At 33.4% G+C, this 21,996-nt stretch overlaps 1 protein-coding gene across 1 annotated transcript in view; it reads left to right on the forward strand.

The window, feature by feature from the left end:
* lace (serine palmitoyltransferase long chain base subunit) overlaps positions 1-18,828 on the forward strand; it is an 84,522-nt gene extending 65,694 nt beyond the window's left edge. The window contains exons 10-12 of the mRNA XM_090385756.1: positions 10,624-10,753; positions 17,393-17,468; positions 18,797-18,828. Of these exons, the coding sequence (XP_090241882.1) occupies positions 10,624-10,753; positions 17,393-17,468; positions 18,797-18,828 (238 nt within the window). The remainder of the gene's footprint in view (positions 1-10,623; positions 10,754-17,392; positions 17,469-18,796) is intronic.
* The last annotated feature ends 3,168 nt before the right edge of the window (positions 18,829-21,996 follow it).

Consider the following 21,996-nt stretch of genomic DNA (forward strand, 5'->3'; position numbering starts at 1 on the left):
TTTGGGGTTTACATAAAAAAAAAAAAAAAAAATGCACTACTGATATTTGTCACATTACTTGCACACAGTAATCAGTAAAAGAACACCGACCCCAAACAACTGAGAAACCCCGATTAGAATCCAAAGGGCCCTTAATGCTAGATAGCAACTAAATGTCATATTTTTTGATATTAAGGCAGCATATGAAAAAACCTAGTAATTGCATCTCTCATTCAAATTTTGAGATTATTTCACTATTGATGGTCCACTGCTCATCATTATATTCAACCCAGACATCTACAAATCTCTTATCAGAAGTATAAATGCAACTACACTGTTACTAAACAAGTTCTCTCAGCTGCCCTTGAATCCTGTCATCTAATGAAAATAACCTGTCATATGTTGACAACTTAAATTTTTTTGTAATGTCTAAAGACAGTTTAGGTCTCGACATTATGTAATCAGATTACATAATGTTGAGACCTAAAAAACTATCTGTGGTCTTATCAGATTTTCTCTAACTCCAGAAAAAGCTGCACAACCACATTCACCAACAGGAGATACAGAAATGACATCAGGGCTATAGTGCAAGGAAAAAAAGTAAAAAAAGTTTTTATCCAAAAACTTGGGCCTTATGTGTGATGACCGTTTAACTTTCCAAATCATTTTCTCCACAGAAAAATCAAGATGTTTGCAGCTATGTGGGCCATAAAGTAAATACTCATGGATCAGTGAAATCCAAGACAGATAACACCATGTATCCAAGTATAAACCTTCACTAAGCACAAGATTGTTGCCACCGGAAGAACTTAACTGAGCACTAAATCTCTAATACAGAAGATTGGAGCTCTACTACTCCAATGTGGGTACAGAAGTACACACACTTTGAGTGATTATGGGTTAAGCCTGTGTGACTGTTAAATACAGCAGTGTTGTTATCGCTCTCTGTCTTAAAAATTCCTCTGACCTTATGTATAGTCATCCTATATGTGAAAACAGTGGAAACCTTAAGCATCTCATCTTATTTAAATTGTATAAATTTATACTGATATGTATATAATCATATAAATTTATATTCTCAGTAGCAGCCCTCTACAAAATAGAACTGTTTATGCACCTCCCATCTTGAGGCAAGTTATATCTATACTAATTAATCTGAAATAAATGCAACAAACAGTTACTTTTTGTTGTATCCCAGTTAATTCACTTATCCAACAACTTCAACTCTTTCTGATCAATCTAAAAAATACCCAAATGAAACCTGTATATCTATAATAAAAGTTCCTAATAAAAGTCCATCTACTGATTTCAGAGTTATTGTATGAATAGCTTGTCAAGCTCACTGGATGCAAATATGGCAAGCCCAACCTAATAAATTCTTGCAGATAAAAGAAAAACTATACCTCTGGCTCCACAGTATCCGTCTCAGTAGAAAAGAGGAAATTATTTTTGCCAGACTTGCAATACTTGTCTAACTCATTTCTTCATGCTGACTGGGGAAGACCTACTTAAGTGTTCATGCTGCCACTCTCTGCTCATAGTAAAGGATACTTACTCTATCTAAAGTAATGGAGAAATCTATTATCTGCCAACGCTTAAACTATCTGATCAATGATTGCCAGTATGGATTCCATTAGTCTCGAACCACTGGTGATATAATGGATCATTTGCCCATAAATGTTACCCATTTATGGACAAATTCAGTGGAAGAGTTTGGTGAAATTCACGAGTTTACCTTGACATTTCAAAGGCTTTTGATCGTGTTTGGCATAAAGGTCTTCTGAATAAGCCTCCATCTTATGGTTTGCCAACTGTGTTGTGTAATTAGGTATCCAGTTTTCTCTTCCCATTTCTTCTCCCACTTTTTTCCTCTTGTATGTTAATGATTCAGTTCTTCTCCCACTCTTTTCCTCTTGTATGTTAATGACTTTCTTACGTTGACCAGAAATCCTATCCATAATTTTCTGATGATAGCATATTGCATTCCACAAACAGCTTCAACTTCTTGAATATCCATTACCAATTCCTTAAATGCTGATCTCCAGGTAATTCTCCATTGAGGCAAAGATAACTTAGTTGATTTCAATCCTTCTAAAACTCAGTTCTGTCTTATATCTTGCAAAAAGGATTCTTCTACTCCTATTCTTATTTTCGATGACACTGATTTCTACACACAATCACATTTCTCTATTGGGGATTACCCTAACTTCTAATCTTTCTTGGCATAAGCACATCATAAATATTGCTTCCTCTGCATCTAAAAAACTGGATTTTCTCTTTTGCTCTTGACACTACTTTTCTTCCAAACAGCTGTTCCCTCTGTACAAATCACAAATCCACCCTATGATGGAATATTGTACTCAAATCTGGGGCAGTGCCCCCCAAAACCTCTCTCAGACTTCTGGATTCCATTCAAAAGAGGCCAGTTAGGTTAATTAATGACTCATCTCTAACAGTCTCTCCACCCTCTGTCTCATAGACATTGTTTCTACTGCATGCCTTTTCTATGGATACTTCCACGGGCACTATTCTTCTGAATTTGGCTTCTATAATTCCCACTCTCTTTTCCGAACCAGTCCGAACACACTGGTCACAACCAGTCAGCTTCCTTTTACTGTCCAACTTCAAACTCACAGAACCAACTTTTTTTCTTCCTCATTTATTCCTTCAACTTCTTTTCTCTGGAACAACCTCCCTTCATACATTAAGAATTTGCAGATAAAGGAACCACTAGGTGGCAGTGATCAGAGTGTACTGATGTGGGATTTACTTAAATATATAATTACCATCAGGGGTAAAGGAAAGGATTTTTGTTTTCATAAAGGTGACTACAGTGATCTCAGACAGTTTTAAATTCTGTACAGTGGGATCAACTGATGATGTTACCAACAGCAAATCCTAAGTGGGAAGCATTCAAGGAATTAATCGTGGAAGCTACTAAAAGTTTCATACCTATTAAGAAATATTGTTCAAGGTTTAGGCCTAAATTGTTGTCAAATGAACTAATGAGACTTGTGGCAAAGAAAAAAATGCATGGGATGCATATAAATTATCAGGCGACACAGAAGCCTATGGCAGATATTAGCTAGTCTGTAATCAAGTCACAAAGGAGTTTAGGCAGGTGAAGGCAGATTACTAGAAATCTTTAACAAAGGATGCTAAGAAAAACAGCAAGGATTTTTTTACTTATATAAACTCTAAAAGGAAGGGGATGAATCTGATTGGTCCACTTGACATCGATGGTTCGACTGTTGATCCTGCTCAGATAGCAAACAAACTGAATGAGTATTTTGCATCTACATTCATATGTGAGGAATTATTAAGGTTTGAAAATGGCAGAAGGTTATCAAATTGTAGCAGGATGCTTAATGATTTTGTAATAACTGAGAGTAATGATTTTTGTAATAACAAACGTAAGAAAAGCACCTAGGATGGATGGGATCTATCCAGTTATATTAAAGGAGGCAGCAAAGCAACTAAGCAAACCCTTAGCCATAATTATGAGAGCATCCTTGGACTCAGGGGAGGTCCTCACGGACTGGAGATGTGCAAATGTATCCCCAATTCACAAAGGAGGATCGAAGGGTGACACGAGTAATTACAGAACAGTTAGTTTAACTTCTGTTCCGGGTAAAATAATGGAGTCACTGGTTAAAGATGCATTGCAGGATCATCTAGACAAGACTGTAGCAATAATTCAGACACAGCATGGGTTTGTTAAGGGAAAGTCTTGTCTGACAAATTTGATAGGATATTATGATGTGGTTACAAAGGAACTGGATGCAAAAAATAATTTTGATATCATATATTTGGATTTCAGGAAAGCTTTTGACGCTGTTGCGCATGGAAGACTATTGTACAAATTGGAGCAAAATGGTATTAAGGGTAAGTTGCTACAATGGATAAAAGGATGGTTGAGTGGGAGAAGACAGAGGGTGGTAATCAATGTGTGCTGCTCTTCGTGTACTAATGTTATTAGTGGAGTCAAACAGAGTTTGGTGTTGTGTCCACTGTTGTTTTGTATATTTATCAATGATATTAAAGAAGTTATATCAGGTGTCAAATTTTGTGACACAATTTGCAGATGATACAAAGGTTGGCAGGGTTGTTAATGGCAGTGTGCTACTGCAACAGTATCAAGAAAATTTGGACAGATGGGCTGAGAAGTGGCAGCTGAAGTTTAACATTGACAAATGCAAAGTACTGCATATGGGTAGAAGTAACCCCAGAGAAACGTACTACACGTAAGGTGGTAGAAAGTGAAAAAGACCTGGGAGTAATTGTGCAGTTAGATATGAAGTTTTCTGAACAATGCAGGCAGGCTGCCAGGGCAGGTCATGGGGTTTTGTCAATGATATACAGGAATTTTGCTAGCAGAGAAAAGGAGGTAATTGTCCCTCTGTATAAGGCAATGGTCAGACCCCACCTTGAGTACTGCATACAGGTCTGGAGGCCTTATTTTAAGAAAGATGTAGATTTGCTTGGGCGTGTACAGAGAAGGGCAACATGATTGGTGAGGGATCCTCTTACCTAGAGAGGCTTAAGTTCTGAAAATTGCAGCGGCTGGAGACTAGGCACCTGCGAGGTGATCTGATTGAGGTGTATAAGGGCCTTGAGTGGGTTGAGCACGCTGCATTCTGATTGGATTCTTCCACTTGTTCAGATTACAAACCTAAGGGGGCATAAATTCAAATTGAGGAAAGACAGATGTAGAATTAACGTGCAGAAATTTGCCTTTAGCCAGTGGGGGGTTAATTGCTGGAACAAACTTCCATCTGTCGTTGTGGAAGTTGACAGGTTAAATAAATTTAAGGAGGAACTGGACAAACATTTAGAGGGAATTGTTTTGTAAATTTATTATTTTTTTTTTTTAGTCTATTGAAATTCAGTCTATAGAATTTGTCTATAGAAATTCAAGTCTAATGTCAACAATATCTTCTTTTATCTTCTCAACCTTTAACCCATGCATGGTACTAAATAGTATGCATTCCAATAACTTTCGTGCTTGGACATTTCATAAAATAAAATAAAAATCTCATAACCTGTACTTCCTTACAAAGTAATAAGTGTGCAGCTTTCAAGTCCTTGTCATGTCTGCAGGATCTTTTCACATTTCAATAGATAATGGAGGAAGATGCAAACCTAACAAAATTCTTTACATTTCTAAAATGACTGGGGTCCATACTCATTTATAAATGCAAATTTTAAATAATATTGCACAAAAAACTTTGAAAGGCACAGTATGTCCATAGTTAGCCCTTGGGCTACCCAATGCAATAACAGAGCATTCCTCCATCTTCCTGATATTTTTTTTCTGTCTCTCCAAAAATATTTTCAAGATTTTGGGCAAGACACAAGGTCAAGGTGTTAAGGTGTGTTTGTTTCCTCTATATACCGCTGTAGCATCTGAAAGTATATGTGATGTTATGTTGAGTGCTGAGTGCAAGCACCTGGCGACTCCGCAGTCAGGGGACACCTGGTCCCCTGTCCCCTGACTCCCAATCTTGGCCATGAGGAGGCATGCCAGGGACAACTTTATTACCAATGACTCTTACTGGGCTATCAGGCAAGTGTGGGATCCTCAAGGTGTTTAGGGAAAGGAAGTGGAGATAAGAATGAGAAGTATGGAGATTGGAAGTAAAGGGAAGGGAAAGTTGGATAGAAGATAAGGGGAAGAAGAAATAGACATCCCCTGAAATAGAAGAGAAAAGTTTACAATAGTAAATAGAAATAGTATATAGTGAACATTTAATTACATTTACATTTATTACATTTAAACTCTAATTTAAAGATACTTAGACATATTTGAATAGACCTGCAAAGCTAGCAACCAAACTATCAATGAAAATTATACACACGTCTACAACCTATAGACAGCAAGTAACATTAACTTCCATATGTCTCCAAAAGAAAACTATTCACAATAAATGTCAACAGCAAGAAAACAATAGGGTTTTCAACACTATCTTTTAGAACAAAATTTCCTGAAAGTTAATACCTTTTAGTCTTGTATATAGTCATTAAAATTTGATACCTGTAATGTATATCATTGACAGGATTTATTTTTGTGCAAAGACATAGCCATTAACTTCTCATATACATAAGATTTAATTTTCAGCAACAGTCCTTACAAACAACTTGCAATAAAAGACTTTGTGAAACTCAAAGCCAAGAAAACTTTAACTCTTTGGTGTAACATCTCATTAAGGATTAACATTTACAATCCATTTTTGAATCCTAAACATACTATCAGCAAAATCAGAGAAATACAAGAAATTCTCCCTTGTTTCCACCAACTGTGGAAAATCAGCAGGACTATGTACATTTGTCAAAATCTGATGCTGATTTCTGACATCTAAATAGCGGTTACATTCTGATTTCTAACATCTTAAATAGTGGTCTTGTATGTAGTCATTAAAATGGGAGAGACACAGAAAAAAAAAAGTATCAAGAAGTTGGAGGAATGCTCTTTTGTACATATCTTAGTTCTCTTGCACTTTTTTTTTTTTTTTTTTACTTTTCTCTAATGACCTCTTTTACCTCTTGGGTCCACCATGGGATTTTAAATTTCCTCCCTTTGCAGACTTTCTGGTATGCTTCATTTGCAGCTCCCACAAAATTTTCACTTAAATTTTGATCCTGATTGTAATAGGCCATCTGTAAATGTTGATTCTTAACCTAAAGAATCACATCTACAGATGGCCTATTAGAATCAGGAATGTTATTCATGTTTGACAAATCTGACATCCTTTTGAATTTTGTCTGTTTTCTTTTAATATCTTTTATTTTTGGCACCATTTAACATTTTTAATTTTCTCAGTACTAGATGATGATCACTTCCAATCTCAAAATCTCTACATACTTCTTAAGATTCTTCACTGTAATGTATAGTCAGTTGTGCTTTTCTTGTTTTATTTTGTGCACTCACCACATAAACTTGTCTGTATTTATGCTGTATTTGTAATTAAAAGTGCATGGTTTCTAGAATATTATAGTAGCTTCTTTATCATTATTGTTAGGTTTAAGTTTCCATTCAGATTTTCATAAAACTTATCTATTCCTTTTTTTTTCTTTCTTTGCCATTAGTTTCTACTGCCAGCATATTCAAATCTTATTTCCTCTTTTCTGGAGCCTTAACCAGGCCATATGCATGGACAAATTTCATCTCCTCATGATTTTTGCCGTTAGATTAATTAATGACTCATCTCTGACAGTCTCTCCATATTAAAATTTTAGATCTTAATATTCCATCTTAAAATTTTAAAAGAAAGTTTAATTGATTTCCATCAATTAAAACTTTCTTTTCAAATAGTTTTCCAAAACCTGTCACTACACATTCCTTGCACTATAGCTCTCCTGTATTTGTAGCTTCTTGATTTCTGTGATACCTCCTACTCTTATATCAAATTGAACTATTTCAATTGTAATTTCACTTCTTTGCTGTTTAATCTTCTGATGCCTGTCTTTGGATACCTACCTTGATGGTTGTCCAGTAACATATGTTTAGAACTGTGTGTTCTCTTACAAGCACAGTGATGGCCTTCTCTTACCCTTACTCCTTAATCCTTACAACTTCGTAGTCAGTATTTTTTAGGATTTTCTCCTACCAAAAATTTAATATATTTTTGGCTGAAAAAATGTTTCAGCCAAAAATGTATTAAATTTTTCAGCTTAATTTTATGTTTGCAGCCCGTCATCATCTGTTCAGTCCATAAAGTTGGCTGCTTACTAAAGGTTATACCAAGAGAAGATGAGGAGCAACATTGTGTCTAGATCCCAGAGATCTTAAAAATTAATACAGTCGATTCCGGTTATTTGGGACACATCGGGACTAGTGCATTTTGGCCCAATTAAGCGGCTGCCCCAATTATCCGAAGTTTCTCGTAAATACAGTAGTTAAAAATACAATGTACCCCCCCCCCCATTTACAGTTAGTTCACTGTACAATCAAATCACTTTACGACGAACTCACCATAGTAAATTACTGTTCACTATACGCCCAATTAAGGGCGTATAGATCCCAAACTTGATCATAATGACCAGTGCAGTAAGCACTGGTCATTATGATCAAGTTTGTGAATTGAATTTTAATTCTATTAAACAGCGATTCTAATTAGCAAAAATAGGAGGAATGTTATCTACAGGCTATAAAAGTAAAGATATATTAAGCACAAAGTTACCCTTTATTATCTTACCAATTAAAAAATTAAATGATACGGGAAATTCGGAAGAATATACGTGATAATCGGAATAATTAATACGTACTGTAATATGTACATACTAACTAAGCTAGTTGACATTTCTGTTCACTAACATTTGTTGGTGGGGGCTGAAATTTAAAACAGTAAAAAGGTAAGCAATCAATAACAAAAAAACACTGCACACACAAATTGCAAGTAACACAATATGTGCAAGTGGGAACAGAGTAACGAGTTACAAAGCTTTAAAAATAGGAATGAAGAGAAGATTCTGAAAATTATTATTTTTTTATATGATTGAAGATTCCATGGAATTGTAAACACATTTTACCATAATAACCCACCGAATTCCAGCTGTCAGTATTATCGCAAATTCAATAAGATCGAGTTTACTATCCGTTTACGATAGATTGCACTAACAGAAAAGCCCAATAAACAGGTGACTGCTAATTATTTTTATTGTTTTATGGTTGTGACCTCCAAAAATCCGACCAAACTACGTGGTATGGTCAGAGAAAATCTTAGGGTAATCTCCAGTGGTGCAGTCTCCTGCCCCGATTAAACGGCATTTTTTCCCAATTAAGCGAAGTAAACTCTGGCTATTTTCTCGATTGGGTTCTGTTTTTTAAGATTTGCCCCAAATAAACGGCTGCCCCGATTAACCGGAATCCACTGTAATAATAAAAAGTGGAACAAAATAGAAAATGGCTTGTTATTACTTTGGTGACCTGTACTCTCACTTGTTGTAACAGATTTGAATGACAGGATTATCTCATAATATTTTACATATTCCTGTATCTTAATTCTAATTTAAGTATAAGCAGATATTGATCTCTGAACTAGTTACCCTACTCATGAGTTGCATAAAACAATATACAGTAGATTCTTGATTTTCTGGGATAGATGGTTAAAAACATTCTGGATAATCGATTTCCCGGTTAATCCAAAAATACAGAAGTCCCGACATATGTAAGAGATACGTTCCAGGACTTCTTACTTCATTGAGATTTATGTAACTCTGGAATGAATAGTACCATATTGCTACTATATTATTATTGACAAATCTGAATTCAGTGCGATACTTGTTAATGTTTGACCATTTTCATACATTCTTATTAGTTTAATTTTCTGATCCAAATCGATTGCTTTCCTTTCCCTGGTAGATTTACTAGTACCGCTGTCACTTATTCTCTTAGTTGGCACTATGATAACGGTCAAAAATGAAATTTTCTGTAAAGAACTTCACAGGGTTAAGGCAAAAACTCACTATTATCACCCCATGCGAGCTCACATTTTACTAAAGCACATTTCTGGAGGTCACCAAAAAAACAATAAAAACGATTTGCACTTTCCATGTTATTGGGCTTTTCTGTTTGTGCATAAATGGGTAGTAAACTCAATCTTATTGCATTTGCAAAAATACCGATAGCTGAAATTCTGGGGGTTTTTGCGTTATTATGGTGAAATGTGTGTTCCCTTCACTGAAATCTTCAGTCATATAAAAAAAAATAAATTTTCAGAATATTCTCTTCTTTCCTAATTTTTTGCTTGTTACTCTGATCTCACTTGTGCAATTTGTGCGTGCCGTGATCGTCGTTATTGATTGCTTATTATTATTTTTTTTTGTTTTAAATTTTACAATCCTAAAAAAAAAAAAAAAAAAATTGAGTGAAAAAAAATTTACATAAATCCGTAGTTGCATAAGTCAGGGACTTGCTGTATCAAAAATGTTGAGCAACCTACGTAAAAAATATGGCAATAGATAAAAAACTTGCCACATACTACTGTGTGTCCAATACGATGCTTCCCTTTATTTTTTGCGATGTCAATTTTAAATATAATAGCTTCCCTTTATGTTTTATGATGTTGCATATGGGTTGGTCACCAACATTATAATGGTTCATTAAAGATTTAACGGATGCACCATTTTCAAAATTTTGAATAATTTCAAGTTTTTGTTTAACTGAAAGTGCAACTGTTTTGCGTTTACCCATCATTTTCGCAATTTCTAAACAAAAAAAAAAAAAAAAAATATATATATATATATATATATATATATATTTACTATAAAAAAATTTTGAAATAAATAAAGAAACAAAGTTTGTCTTTTTGCGGTGCGACGGAAAACAACAATCGACATGATGCACTAACAAACTAAACATTTGTTCTCTTTTTTTTTTTTTTTTTTTTTTTTTTTGAGCGGCTGGTGTGAAGACGGGCGGGTTGCAAGATAATAGGCACATTAATCTCCCAATGACAACTTATAACGGTGTTTCTTGTTGCTTATTTACTACTTGCAAAACATCTGTTTATACCTATTCTAGTTATTACTTGAATTTTATGATTTTTTTTTTTTTTTTAAATTTGGAATCTTGAAGTCTCCCGGTAAATCAAGAGTCTGCTGTATATACATGATCGCTTTTTAAGATATGTTTCTGTTTTGCAGGGGAATTGTTCGTGTACTTCTGAGTCAGGGAATTGCTACAATAGCAGTTAGCTTTCCAGCAACAGCTTTGGTAGCGACTCGTATGAGGTTTTGTTTGTCAGCTGCACATACCAAAGAAATGCTCGATAAGGTAGGGTGTTTTTTTTTTCCTCAAGATTTCATGAAATTCACAAATAAAAAAATAATAGTTAAGCTGAACTCTTAGTTTTTTTTTTCCCCTCATCTATTATTTTATTTTGTGTTTTTAATTATTGTATTTAGTGCACACCTGTACACTGTTTTGCCAGTTTGTCCCATTGTTTAGTGGGAACAAAGCATTTTTTTATGCTTTGTTCATCTGTTTGTGGGAACAGTGCATTTTGCAATAATTTTCTATTAATAATGGTATTTGCCACCTGATTATTTCTAGTATATTACATGGCCATCATTATGGTTATGTGTGACATTCCTGGCAGCCATTTGTATCACAAATTTTTGGTGGATAAGAAAATAATTTTGTCTAAAACCTATTTGGCATGCTATTGAAGAGGCTAATGAAATCCCACAGCTGCGATTCCTATTGTATTAATTGAGTCCTGTCTATTTTTATGAAAACCTCAAACACAAGACGTAATTAAAACTTATAGTACTTATTACCATGCATGGATTGAAGGTTGAGAAGATGAAAGAAGATACATGTTAATTTCTGTAGATTGTAATTTATTTTCAGGAAATACATATGAAGGGGGTTGTTCCAGAAAGTAGAAGTTGAAGGGATAAATGAGGAAGAAGAAAAGATGATTCTGTGAGTTTGAAGTTGGACAATAAAAGGATGCTGACTGGTTGCAGCAAGTGTTTAGGGTGGTTTGGAAGAGAGCGGGAATTATAGAAGCCAATTCAGAAGAACAGTGCCTGTGGAAGTATCTATAGAAAAGGTATGCAGCAGGAACAGAACAGCTATGAGAAAGAGTGTGGAGAGACTTTGTTAGAGATGAGTCATTAATTAACCTAACTGCCTTCTTTTGAATAGAATCCAGAAGCCTGAAAGAAGTTTTGGGAGCACCACCTCAGATGTGGGAACAATATTCAATGGTAGGGCAAATTTCAGATTTGTACAGAATAAATAGTTGTTTGGAACAAAAGTAATTCCATGAACAAAAGAGAAAACCCAGTTTTTTAAATGCAGAGGAAACAATATTTGTGATGTGCTTATGCCAATAGAGATTAGAAGTCAGGGTAATCCCTAATAGAGATATGTGATCATGTCATTGAAGATAAGCATAGAAGCAGAAGAATCCTTTTTTGAGATATAAGACACTTTTTGAGATATAAGATATAAGGACTGAGTTTTAGAAGGATTGAAATTAAGTTATCTTTGCTCTGCTAGAGAATTATCTGCAGATCAACATTTAAGCAACTGGTGGTGGATATTCTAGAAGTTGAAGTTGTTTGTGCAGGCCAAGGTTTTTCAAACTGGAAGGTGGAATGCAGTGTGTTGTATCATCAGGAAAACTGAGGATAGGATTTCCAGTTAATGGAAGGAAGTCATTAATATACAAGAAGAAAAGAGTGGGAGAATCAGTTGAACCTTGTAGAACACCACCATTAGTGAAGAAATTAGAAGACAGCCACCATTTGCAGTGAGTGGTCAGAGAGAAACTTATTTAGAAGACCTTTATGCCAAGCTAATAGAGAGCTGGAGTTTCACCAAACTCCAGCTGTTGCACTAGACATTTCAAAGACATTTCCACTTACTTTATCCATAGATGGGAATATAAGACAATATATCACCAATGTATCAATACTATTGGAATTCTTTGGTGATCTTTGATCACATGGAAGTTTTCTAGATAGTTTAGGAGCTTGCGGTTGATGGATTTCTCCATTACTTTCGAAAAGTAGAAGCAAGTGCAATGGAACGATAATTGGGTGGGATAGATTTGTCACCCTTTCTAGGACCTGGCTGGATACGAGCAAATTTCCAAGCAGAAGGGAAAACATGGTGAAATAAAAAAGGGTAAAAAGGAAACACAGAACAGGAGTAAGTTCAGGGGCAAAGGTTTTGAGAACAAATGGAGAAATACTAACAGGACATGGTGCTTTCTTGGTGTCAAGACGTCAAAAAAGTTCGTAAGACAAGTTTAAGGAATCCATATCAGATACTTTTTTTTTATATATATATAAAGAACATTTTCACATTACAATGGCATTAAGAATGAAAAACAATTAGTTGGAAGCGAAACATTATATGGTTATTAATCTTATGGGAATGAAATGGAATCGTCATCATCATCAGCCATTTTCAATCCACTGCAGGATGAAGGCCTCTCCAGCAACTTTCCAGTTCCTTCTGTTTTGAGCACCGGCCATCCATTTACAACCCAAAAACTCATGAATTTCATCTGTCCATCTCCGCCTTTGTCTTCCAGGTTTTCTTCTAGCTCCTCTTGGGTACCATTCTGTTATTTTCTTAGTCCATCTGTCATCATGTCTTCGAGCTGTGTCCTGCCCAAGACCATTTTAGTTCTTTAGTTTTGATAAGAATGTCCTTTACTTGAGTTTGCTGCCTAATCCATGTGTTTCTCTTCTTATCTAACAGTCTGATTCCCAATATAATTCGTTCCATTCTTCGCTGTGTAGTTCTCAGCTTCTCTTCCATTCTTTTGGTGAGTGCCCAAGTTTCACTTCCATAAGTCATGGTGGGGAGTATACATTGATTCATTATTTTACGTTTCAGACAAACTGGGATATTGCTCTTCAGTATGTGACTATATTTCCTGAATGCTATCCATCCAAAATTTATTCTTCTCTTGACTTCCAGCCATTTATCATTATTACAGCTAATAACTTGTCCCAGATAAGTATATGACTCCACCTTTTCAATTACTGCTCCTTCAATCATTATTTCCCTTTCCGTTACATACTTGTTCATCATTACTTTTGTTTTAGCCATATTCATCTTTAGTCCAAAATCCTTACTAACCGTGCATAATTGATTAAGATTTTCCTCTAATTCTTTGGGATCGTGGCTTATGACCACAATGTCATCTGCAAATCGTAAATGGTTTAGGTACTCTCCGTTCACATTGACTCCTTTCTGCGACCAGTCTAATCTTCTGAAAGCTTCCTCAAGGGCAGCAATAAACAGCTTCAGAGATATTGTGTCTCCTTGTTGAACTCCTTTCTCGATTTTAAATTTGCTACTGTCTTTGTCTAGTCTAATAAAGGAGGTAGCACTCTCATATATTTTCTTCAAAATCATAATATATGGGGTATCTATGCCTTGTCTTTCCAGTGCCCGAAACATTGCCTTATGCTGTTTGGAGTCAAATGCCTTTTCATAATCCACAAATGTCAGGCATAATGGTGTTTTATATTCATTTGCTTTCTCCATTAGCTGTGATATTACGTGAAGGTGATCCATAGTTGAGAATCCTGTCCTAAAGCCAGCTTGCTCTTTCGGTTGATTCTCATCAAGTATTCTTTCTAATCTGTTAGTAATGACCCTTGTGAACAACTTGTAGATGTGGGATAACAAGCTAATTGGTCTATAATTTCCAATTTCTGATTTATCTCCTTTCTTATGCAGCAAAACTATGATTGCATTATTCCACTGCTTAGGCATCACACCTTTTCTAATGCACTTTGTGAAGAGCCTTGTCAGTTTTTGTGTTATGTCTCTTCCTCTCAATTTTAACAACTCTACAGTAACTTCATCTTCCCCCGGGGCTTTCATGAAATGGAATAGGTGACACTAATCTACATGTGAAAGATTAAGTAGTTTTATTGAAAATGTTAAAATCAAATTGAATACACATCAACAAAATCACTTCCCTGTTTCTCATCATCAGGCTTACAGAGTGAGTTAAAATAATATCCTTGAAATTTTGAAATATTATCAAACTATTTAAGTATTTTTCATTGAAGTGTATTCGGTTTAATTGTAGCACTTTCAGTAAAATAGCTTAATCTTTCACTTAATAGTAATAGTGGCATGTGTGCGAGAAAGCAAGTGTATGAGCTTATGTAGCATCAGCCAAAAAAAAAAAAAAAAAAAAAAAAATTCACAAAATCATTCCCTCTAAAAGTTTGTACAGTTCCTCCTTAAATTTATTTAAGCTATCAACTTCCATGACAGATGGAAGTTTATTCCAGCAATTAACCACCCACTGGCTAAAGGCAAATTTATTTATCCACACATCTATTCTATAGCAGTCTTTCCTCAGTTTGAATTTATGCACCCTTAGGTTCGTAATCTGAGCAAGCGGAAGAATCCCATCAGAATTCAGTGCACTCAACCCATTCAAAACCTTATACACCTTAATGTATCCATTCAAAACCTTATACACCTTATACACCTCGCAGGTTCCTAGTCTTCAGCCGCTGCAATTTGCAGTGGCTGAAGACTAGGCACCTGCAAGGTGATCTGATTGAGGATATTCTAGCTGCAGATCAACATTTAAGCAACTGGTGGTGGATATACCTTCATTAATATCATTGATAAATATACAAAACAACAGTGTGCCCAAAACCGAACCCTGTGGGACTCCACTAATAGCATTAGTCCACAAAGAGCAGCGTCCATTGATTACCACTCTGTCTTCTCCCACTCAACCACCCTTTTATCCATTGTAGCAACTTATCCTTAATAACATTCTGCTTCAATTTGTACAATAGTCTTCCATGCACAACAGTGTCAAAAGCTTTCCTAAAATCCAAGTGTATGATTTCAAAATTATTTTTTGCATCCAGTTCCTTTGTAGCCACATCATAGTATCCAATCAAATTTGTCAGACAAGACTTTCTCTTAATAAACCCATGCTGTGTCTGAATTATTGCTGCAGTCTTGTCTAGATGATCCTGCAGTGCAACTAGTGACTCCATTATTTTACCTGGAACAGAAGTTAAACTAACTGGTCTGTAATTACTTGTGTCACCCTTCGATCCTCCTTTGTGAATTGGGGATACATTTGCACATCTCCATTACTTTGCCGCCTCATTTAATATAACTGGATAGATATCCAGTTTGATAAACTTCTGGCATTTTCCTTCCTTAATAACTCGTCATGTATAGATGCGAAATAATCATTCAGTTTGTTAGCTATAGTAGTGGCATTTATTTTAGTTTATTCCCACAAGAAACAAAAACAATGTTATTTTACTATCCTTGAATTATAGCATATGAATTATCTGTCTATCTAAATAGTTAAAATGTTTATTCTTAATTATAATAAGTTGCACATTTCAGAAAATATATACAAAATGTATCAATTATATTCAGATTCCTGTGTTCTATTTATCTATTTCTATTTTCAGTGTTGATGTTAATAACTATGCTTGATATTCTTCCCAGAATATTATGAACACTATTTCAAAAATTTTATGAATATCCATATATAAATAAAGAAATAGCGAATATATTATTATATATATACACAAGGTTTGTTCAAAAATTTCAGCAAATGTTGCAAAATTAATTTTATTCCAGAATAAAAATATTTGCATTGTTAGTATTCTTCAAAGTAATCCTTCTGCAATGACATGCTTGTTCCTTCATGACTGCCTCTGATCAAAATGTTTTTGGAAATCTTCTTTTGTAAATGCTTATAGGCTGTGTGCCATGTTTTGATTTCCAAATTAACTTAAATCTTTATCCTTTCATGTCCTGTTTTGATTTTGAGAATAATCCAAAAGTCATGTGGTGGCAAATTATGCATATAAGATGGATGTGGAACAAAATTGGGAATGACGAAAATGACGAAATTCAAATTTTGTCACTTTCAGTTCACACAACAAATATGTAACAAGAAGTTAACTTAGCTTGCACATGCTCAAAAGATGTCATTGCAATCCCATTCAGTCTTTTAGCTACCATTGTGCATTCAAAAATTTAAGATTGTTCATCAAACTTTTTGATTAAATCTTGTATAATGAGACAAATTTCAGAAGTGTTCATTTATAAGTATACTATAAAACTTTTAGTCAGTGCCTTGTGTGTTGGGGGGGGATGTTTAGAAACAAAATATATTAAAATATATATATATTTAATATATATACTATATATTAAAAAATATATAGTCACCCTATCCATTCTTCAAGGCTGTTCAGTTAATTTCATGGTATAAAGTTCATGGAAAAAATAAGAAATTGATGAACTACTGCATAAGGAATGTTTTTTTGTCAAACTTTAGAATTAAGTTCTGAATTATTAAAAATTATAGTATTTATTCCTTCTATATTCGGTCTTCATTGATGAAAATTCAATGACCAAATGGGAAGAAACCTGTTACAGTTTGAAGTAAATAAAGGCTTATTGTTTACTACCCATAATATGAAAAAGAAATGCCAAGAATTTTAAGATCAAATAACTAAACAGCCAAAAATCTTAGGAAATATTAATTTTTTAAAAGTATTAAGTGTATTTTTAAAAGAATATCTGTTTTATTTTATCAGAAGAAATTTATATTTTATCAATAAATCATAACGTTCATAATTTTTTGTTAATAAAAAAGTTTAAAATGTCCTAGTTTTGTCCTCTTTTTAAAAATGTGAATGTCCTAGTTTCTCTAAAGAAAATATGGTCACCCTAGTATATGTATGTATATGTGTGTGTATGTATGTGTATATATTACTTGATGGCAGACTTTATGAATATATATTATGTTATTGGCTGATTTCCATAAACATAATCTTATGAGTTATTTGAATTTTATCTGGGATATTTTATTTTTTAAAAATAGAAATCTCAAAACAAGGTTAAAGTACTTAGTTTGTAATTTATTTTATGTAGGCATTGGATGCAATTGATGAAATTGGAGACCTAATGATTTTGAAGCTATCAAGAAAACCTAGGAGTAAAAAGGAAATAATATATTAAATTATGTACATTTGTTTGGCCACTGCTAGAAGTGCCTTAAGGACAAGATGTGGAAGCAAAATCTCAATGGTTTATGTTGTACTTCTTGTCTATTTTAGCCGTCATTCTACTCAGCACCTTTTATCTGGCATATTGAGTCACATTTACTGCTTGGTTTTTATATATGTTAATTTTCAAGTGTACTGGAACAAATTTATGGTGCACCTGCTTGTTTTCCTAGTCAATACCGATGTGCAATTTGCAAATTGAGAAGAATGTGTGTGTGAATATATATATATTCACCACCAGACAAATGTACATGATCTTACATGTACATATAGAAAATGAGAAACATTCCACTGCTTTCACTGAGACTTGAGTGGAATTTTATTAATTTTTGTAATTATGATGTTTAGCAGTAGTCTTGTTATTTTCCAAGAAATTCCTATGAAAATTGCACTAAAGTAAAGGCATTTTAATGACTAAAGATATTGCTTAAGGAGGGAACAACACAAGTCATGAATTTTCTTGTCTTTATAGTTATGACTTTTTAAAATTATTCTTCTGCTACGCATTATGTAACTTGACAATTTTTTTTTTTTTTTTTTTTTATAATAGTGTAATTTAATGCATGTTGATATTTTAATACCAGTAATTTGTAGCTATTTATAAATTGTGTGAGATGTTCCCCGAAGTTATTTTTCTTCTAATTTGTTTAGAGAAAATGAATATAGATTTTTAAAAGATCAAAATATATGTTGAGTTTGTAATTTGTCTTGTGTTCATTTGTTTGCTGATGCTGAGGTTGGCAAAAAAAAAAAATAAATTTTTTCCCCTTTCTTTTTAATCTTGTCTTCCCCAGCCACATGTGCTTCATCAATCACCTACAGTTAAATTATTGTTCAGTTAACTTTGTCTATACCTGTTTTCCATTGAAAATTTGAAAATTTATACCTTATTTTAAATTGTATGTTTTTTAAGAAATAACATGCATTTTCCTGTTAATAAATATATGACAATTTAGTTCAAACTTTAGTAAAAAAAAATTGACTTCTGTAGCATAGCATATTTTGGACTTTTTACACCTTAAAGAATATATACTTTTGGTAGGTTTTTGTTTTTATTCATTACAAAATGTATTTTATAATATTTTTGCATTTTTCATTAGTTAAGCTTCTATTTTTAGCCAAGACTCATTACATCATTAGGATGACATTCATAATAAAATTAAATATCAATTGAACAGTTTCACTTGAACAAGTTCTTCCAACTAAAAGGAATGAATAATAGTATAGTTACATATTTAAAAATTGCTATTTTGTACATAGAAACTATATGGCTGTTTTTCATATCTAGAAAAGAAAAACTAGCCAATATCAGTCTTATCTTTTACTGCTATGCTAACTCTCGTCTAGCCTACCGATTAGATCTTAGTCAGTAGGGAGTTATTCAGTAATTAGTAATTCAGTGTTAGTAAAATAATTGCCCCACTTTCTCTCTTTCTTTTTTTTTTTTTTTTTTTTTGACATGCCCACTTCAGTGTTCTCTCTGCACTAGGAACACTTTTTTTCATCTTTAAGATTCGAATTTTGGTATTTTAAGTAGCCAGAAAAATAACCAATATTTACTTGTCATTTATGCACTGGGCTATCAGCAGGTTAATATCAAATATTAATGGCTGTGCCTTACATTTAAACAGTGCTATTAAGTCAGTAAGTGAAAGAAAGAGAAATAATTATGTAAACATATAAAATATCTAAATAAGTACCTGTTTCTGATACCTGTTGCATAACATATATGAGGTATAACTATAACAAATGAGGCTAATTTTATACAACTACCATTATTGCTCTGTATATATCAGTGATCTTTATCTCCTTGTACACTTTATCTGACATTGCTGCCACTAAAAAGATTTTTATTTTTTATTGTTTTATTCCTTAGAACAGCATCACACTCTCACGATGATGTCATCATTATCAGAGAAGTATTTCCTATCAATGAATTTTCAAATTAGGAAACATAGATTTTTTAGCCCATGTGAGGAATGAAAGTGATTAAGCTGTGTAATCTTTTTTTTTTTTTTTTTTTTTATTTTATCAAAACATTGCCTTATAGAAAGCCTCTTGTGAGTTGTCTCATGTTGAATTTTCTTTCAAAATATATCCAACTCCTTTTAACTTTAACTTTTCAGCAGCTAAGTATAAATTGAACTATTTATATGAATGAATGAACCAAATGTCTCACTCTTCGAACATTTTCATTAGGATCATGAGTTGTTTTATTCTCTTTCATGCATCAATATCATCTTCCCTGCCTTCAACTAGCCAAAAATTCTCTAGATATAAACATTATATCCCTTAACTTGGCTAATATGTGAATTGTCTCAGTTGCAGTTTTCTTCAACTTCACACTGAATTTTATGTTCATTCATTGAGCACTCATATTTACAAATAATCGTGAACCGTCACTTTCTAGCATTTGATGGATGAAGAAACAGTCAAAACATGCTTTTGCATGTAATCCCAGTATCTATAGAAAACAGTTAAATCAGTCTCATTTACTTAAAGGTTACACCCCATAAGTGCTATTGAAAGAAATCTTATATTTGTGGGTATTTTTTTTTTTTTTTGTTTTGTTTTTTTTTTTACGAACGTTGAAAATTTTATAAGCACTGTATAATTATTGTGTGACTTTCTATCAAGATTCTATTTACATATAAGATTTTAGCATAAGTGAGATTTGCAAATTATATTTTGATTGCATTGAATAATTCAAAATAGTTTTCAATATCAAGCTGTGAAACTGCTTAATGTATTGGTGATTTAACTTAATTCATTCTGTTGTGTTTAGTTGTGCAGTTATCTTCTTAAGAAATCCTTTGTTTATGATTGATATTGATACTGCCGAAGTAAGTGTTTAAGTAAATGTATGATTCTGCTTACCTATTTTTTTCCCAGTTTTTATAACATAGAAATGGAATTTAGCCACACAGTGAATGACTTTTTTTTTTTGGATGATTTTCAATAATTCTGATATATGAATTTTATGGAAATTAAGATTGTTTTCATTATTTTAGAGATTTAAGAAAACCTTTTGAATAGCTTCATTTAAATGTTGGGATTATTGACTCAATTTGTTTTAAGTGTGTATTCGGTTGTATATTTGGACTGGCTTTGATTTTTTTTTTTTTTTTTCAATTTTCATCCACAAATTACACAAGTAGAAATTGTGTAGAAAGAGAGAGACTTTATAACTGAAACAGCATTTGTTGGCACTTTAGTGTGATATTGTGATAAAAAGTCAGATGTTTCTCACTGTTAAGCTTTTGTTGATATATCAGTGCCGTACCACCAACAAAAACCCGTCCAATGTTGCAGCCATTCTGTTATGTATTGCCACAGTTGATACTGAAATGCTTCTTTAATTAAATATCAAAAGGATGTACATTCTGTGAGGGTGGCTTCAGCTTTGATTGCTGTAGACTGATATTTTTGTTTAACCAGCAGTAGGTTCCTATAAATATATCATTCATGGCTAGGATCCATAAGAAGGGAGCAAAATAGAAGCTGGTGCAGAAAGTCCATATGCAGGAATTATTTCAACCAGGTGTTGAAGTACCTCAAGTTTCAGACCTTGCATATGACAATTGTTTGGGTAGTTTTTGCTCATCTTCATATTAACAGATATCACTAATGATTTTATTTGCAGAACCACTTTGATTAAATTCTTGCATTTATAGTCTGTATTCTGAATAACAAATTAACTTAAACACTTAAATTAATTAATTTCTATAAGACTAATTTTGATTTTTTTTTATCATGATGAAAACATGTAAATTAAAATTGTTATATTACAGTAAAATCTGAATTTAAGTTGTGCTGTGTGTGTGGGGATGCATGTCCACTAAATCTGATTGTCCATTAAACTCAAAAGAAATATGTATATTCGTTGAAGTTGTTAGAATGTTATGAAAAAAGTGCTGCACTGTGAAATAAAATAAATTAAATGTAATACTACATTTTACTGTACTTACCACTTGGTTGTGGAGTAGAAGAGCTTGGAATTTTGCTATGCCATATAGTAGTAGAAAATATTGATTGAAGCGTATTCAGAGGCTGAAGATCTTGAGTATCCTAGCTACAAATTCAGATGAGATGCTTGGCAGGCTGATGGAAGGTAATGATCAGGAAAATCATGGCTACTTTGCACATATTTATGATGTGACTCTTTTACAGGACATGTGAATTCAGTTTTGCTTACAGTTTTTTCATAACAGGAATTGTAAGCATACCTTAGATATAGATTTTCAACATGTATAAAAGCGAGCCAAATTGCTTCGTGCACATTTCAATTTTTCGCTCTGATTTGTAATGCTGAATTGAAAAACGAAAGCAAGATCAGCCTCCTCATTAGCTGTGCTATAAATTTACTTTATTGTTAATGGCACATTAATTAATGGTAAATACCATTGGACTGATTGTGTACAGATGAAAAGTTTGTTTCAGCAGATGCCATCTCATTTCCAATAGATTTAG

This window comes from Mastigoproctus giganteus, chromosome 12 (genome assembly GCF_048544385.1).
Source record: "Mastigoproctus giganteus isolate SK-2022 chromosome 12, ASM4854438v1, whole genome shotgun sequence".
In the NCBI taxonomy this organism is placed as follows: domain Eukaryota; kingdom Metazoa; phylum Arthropoda; class Arachnida; order Uropygi; family Thelyphonidae; genus Mastigoproctus; species Mastigoproctus giganteus.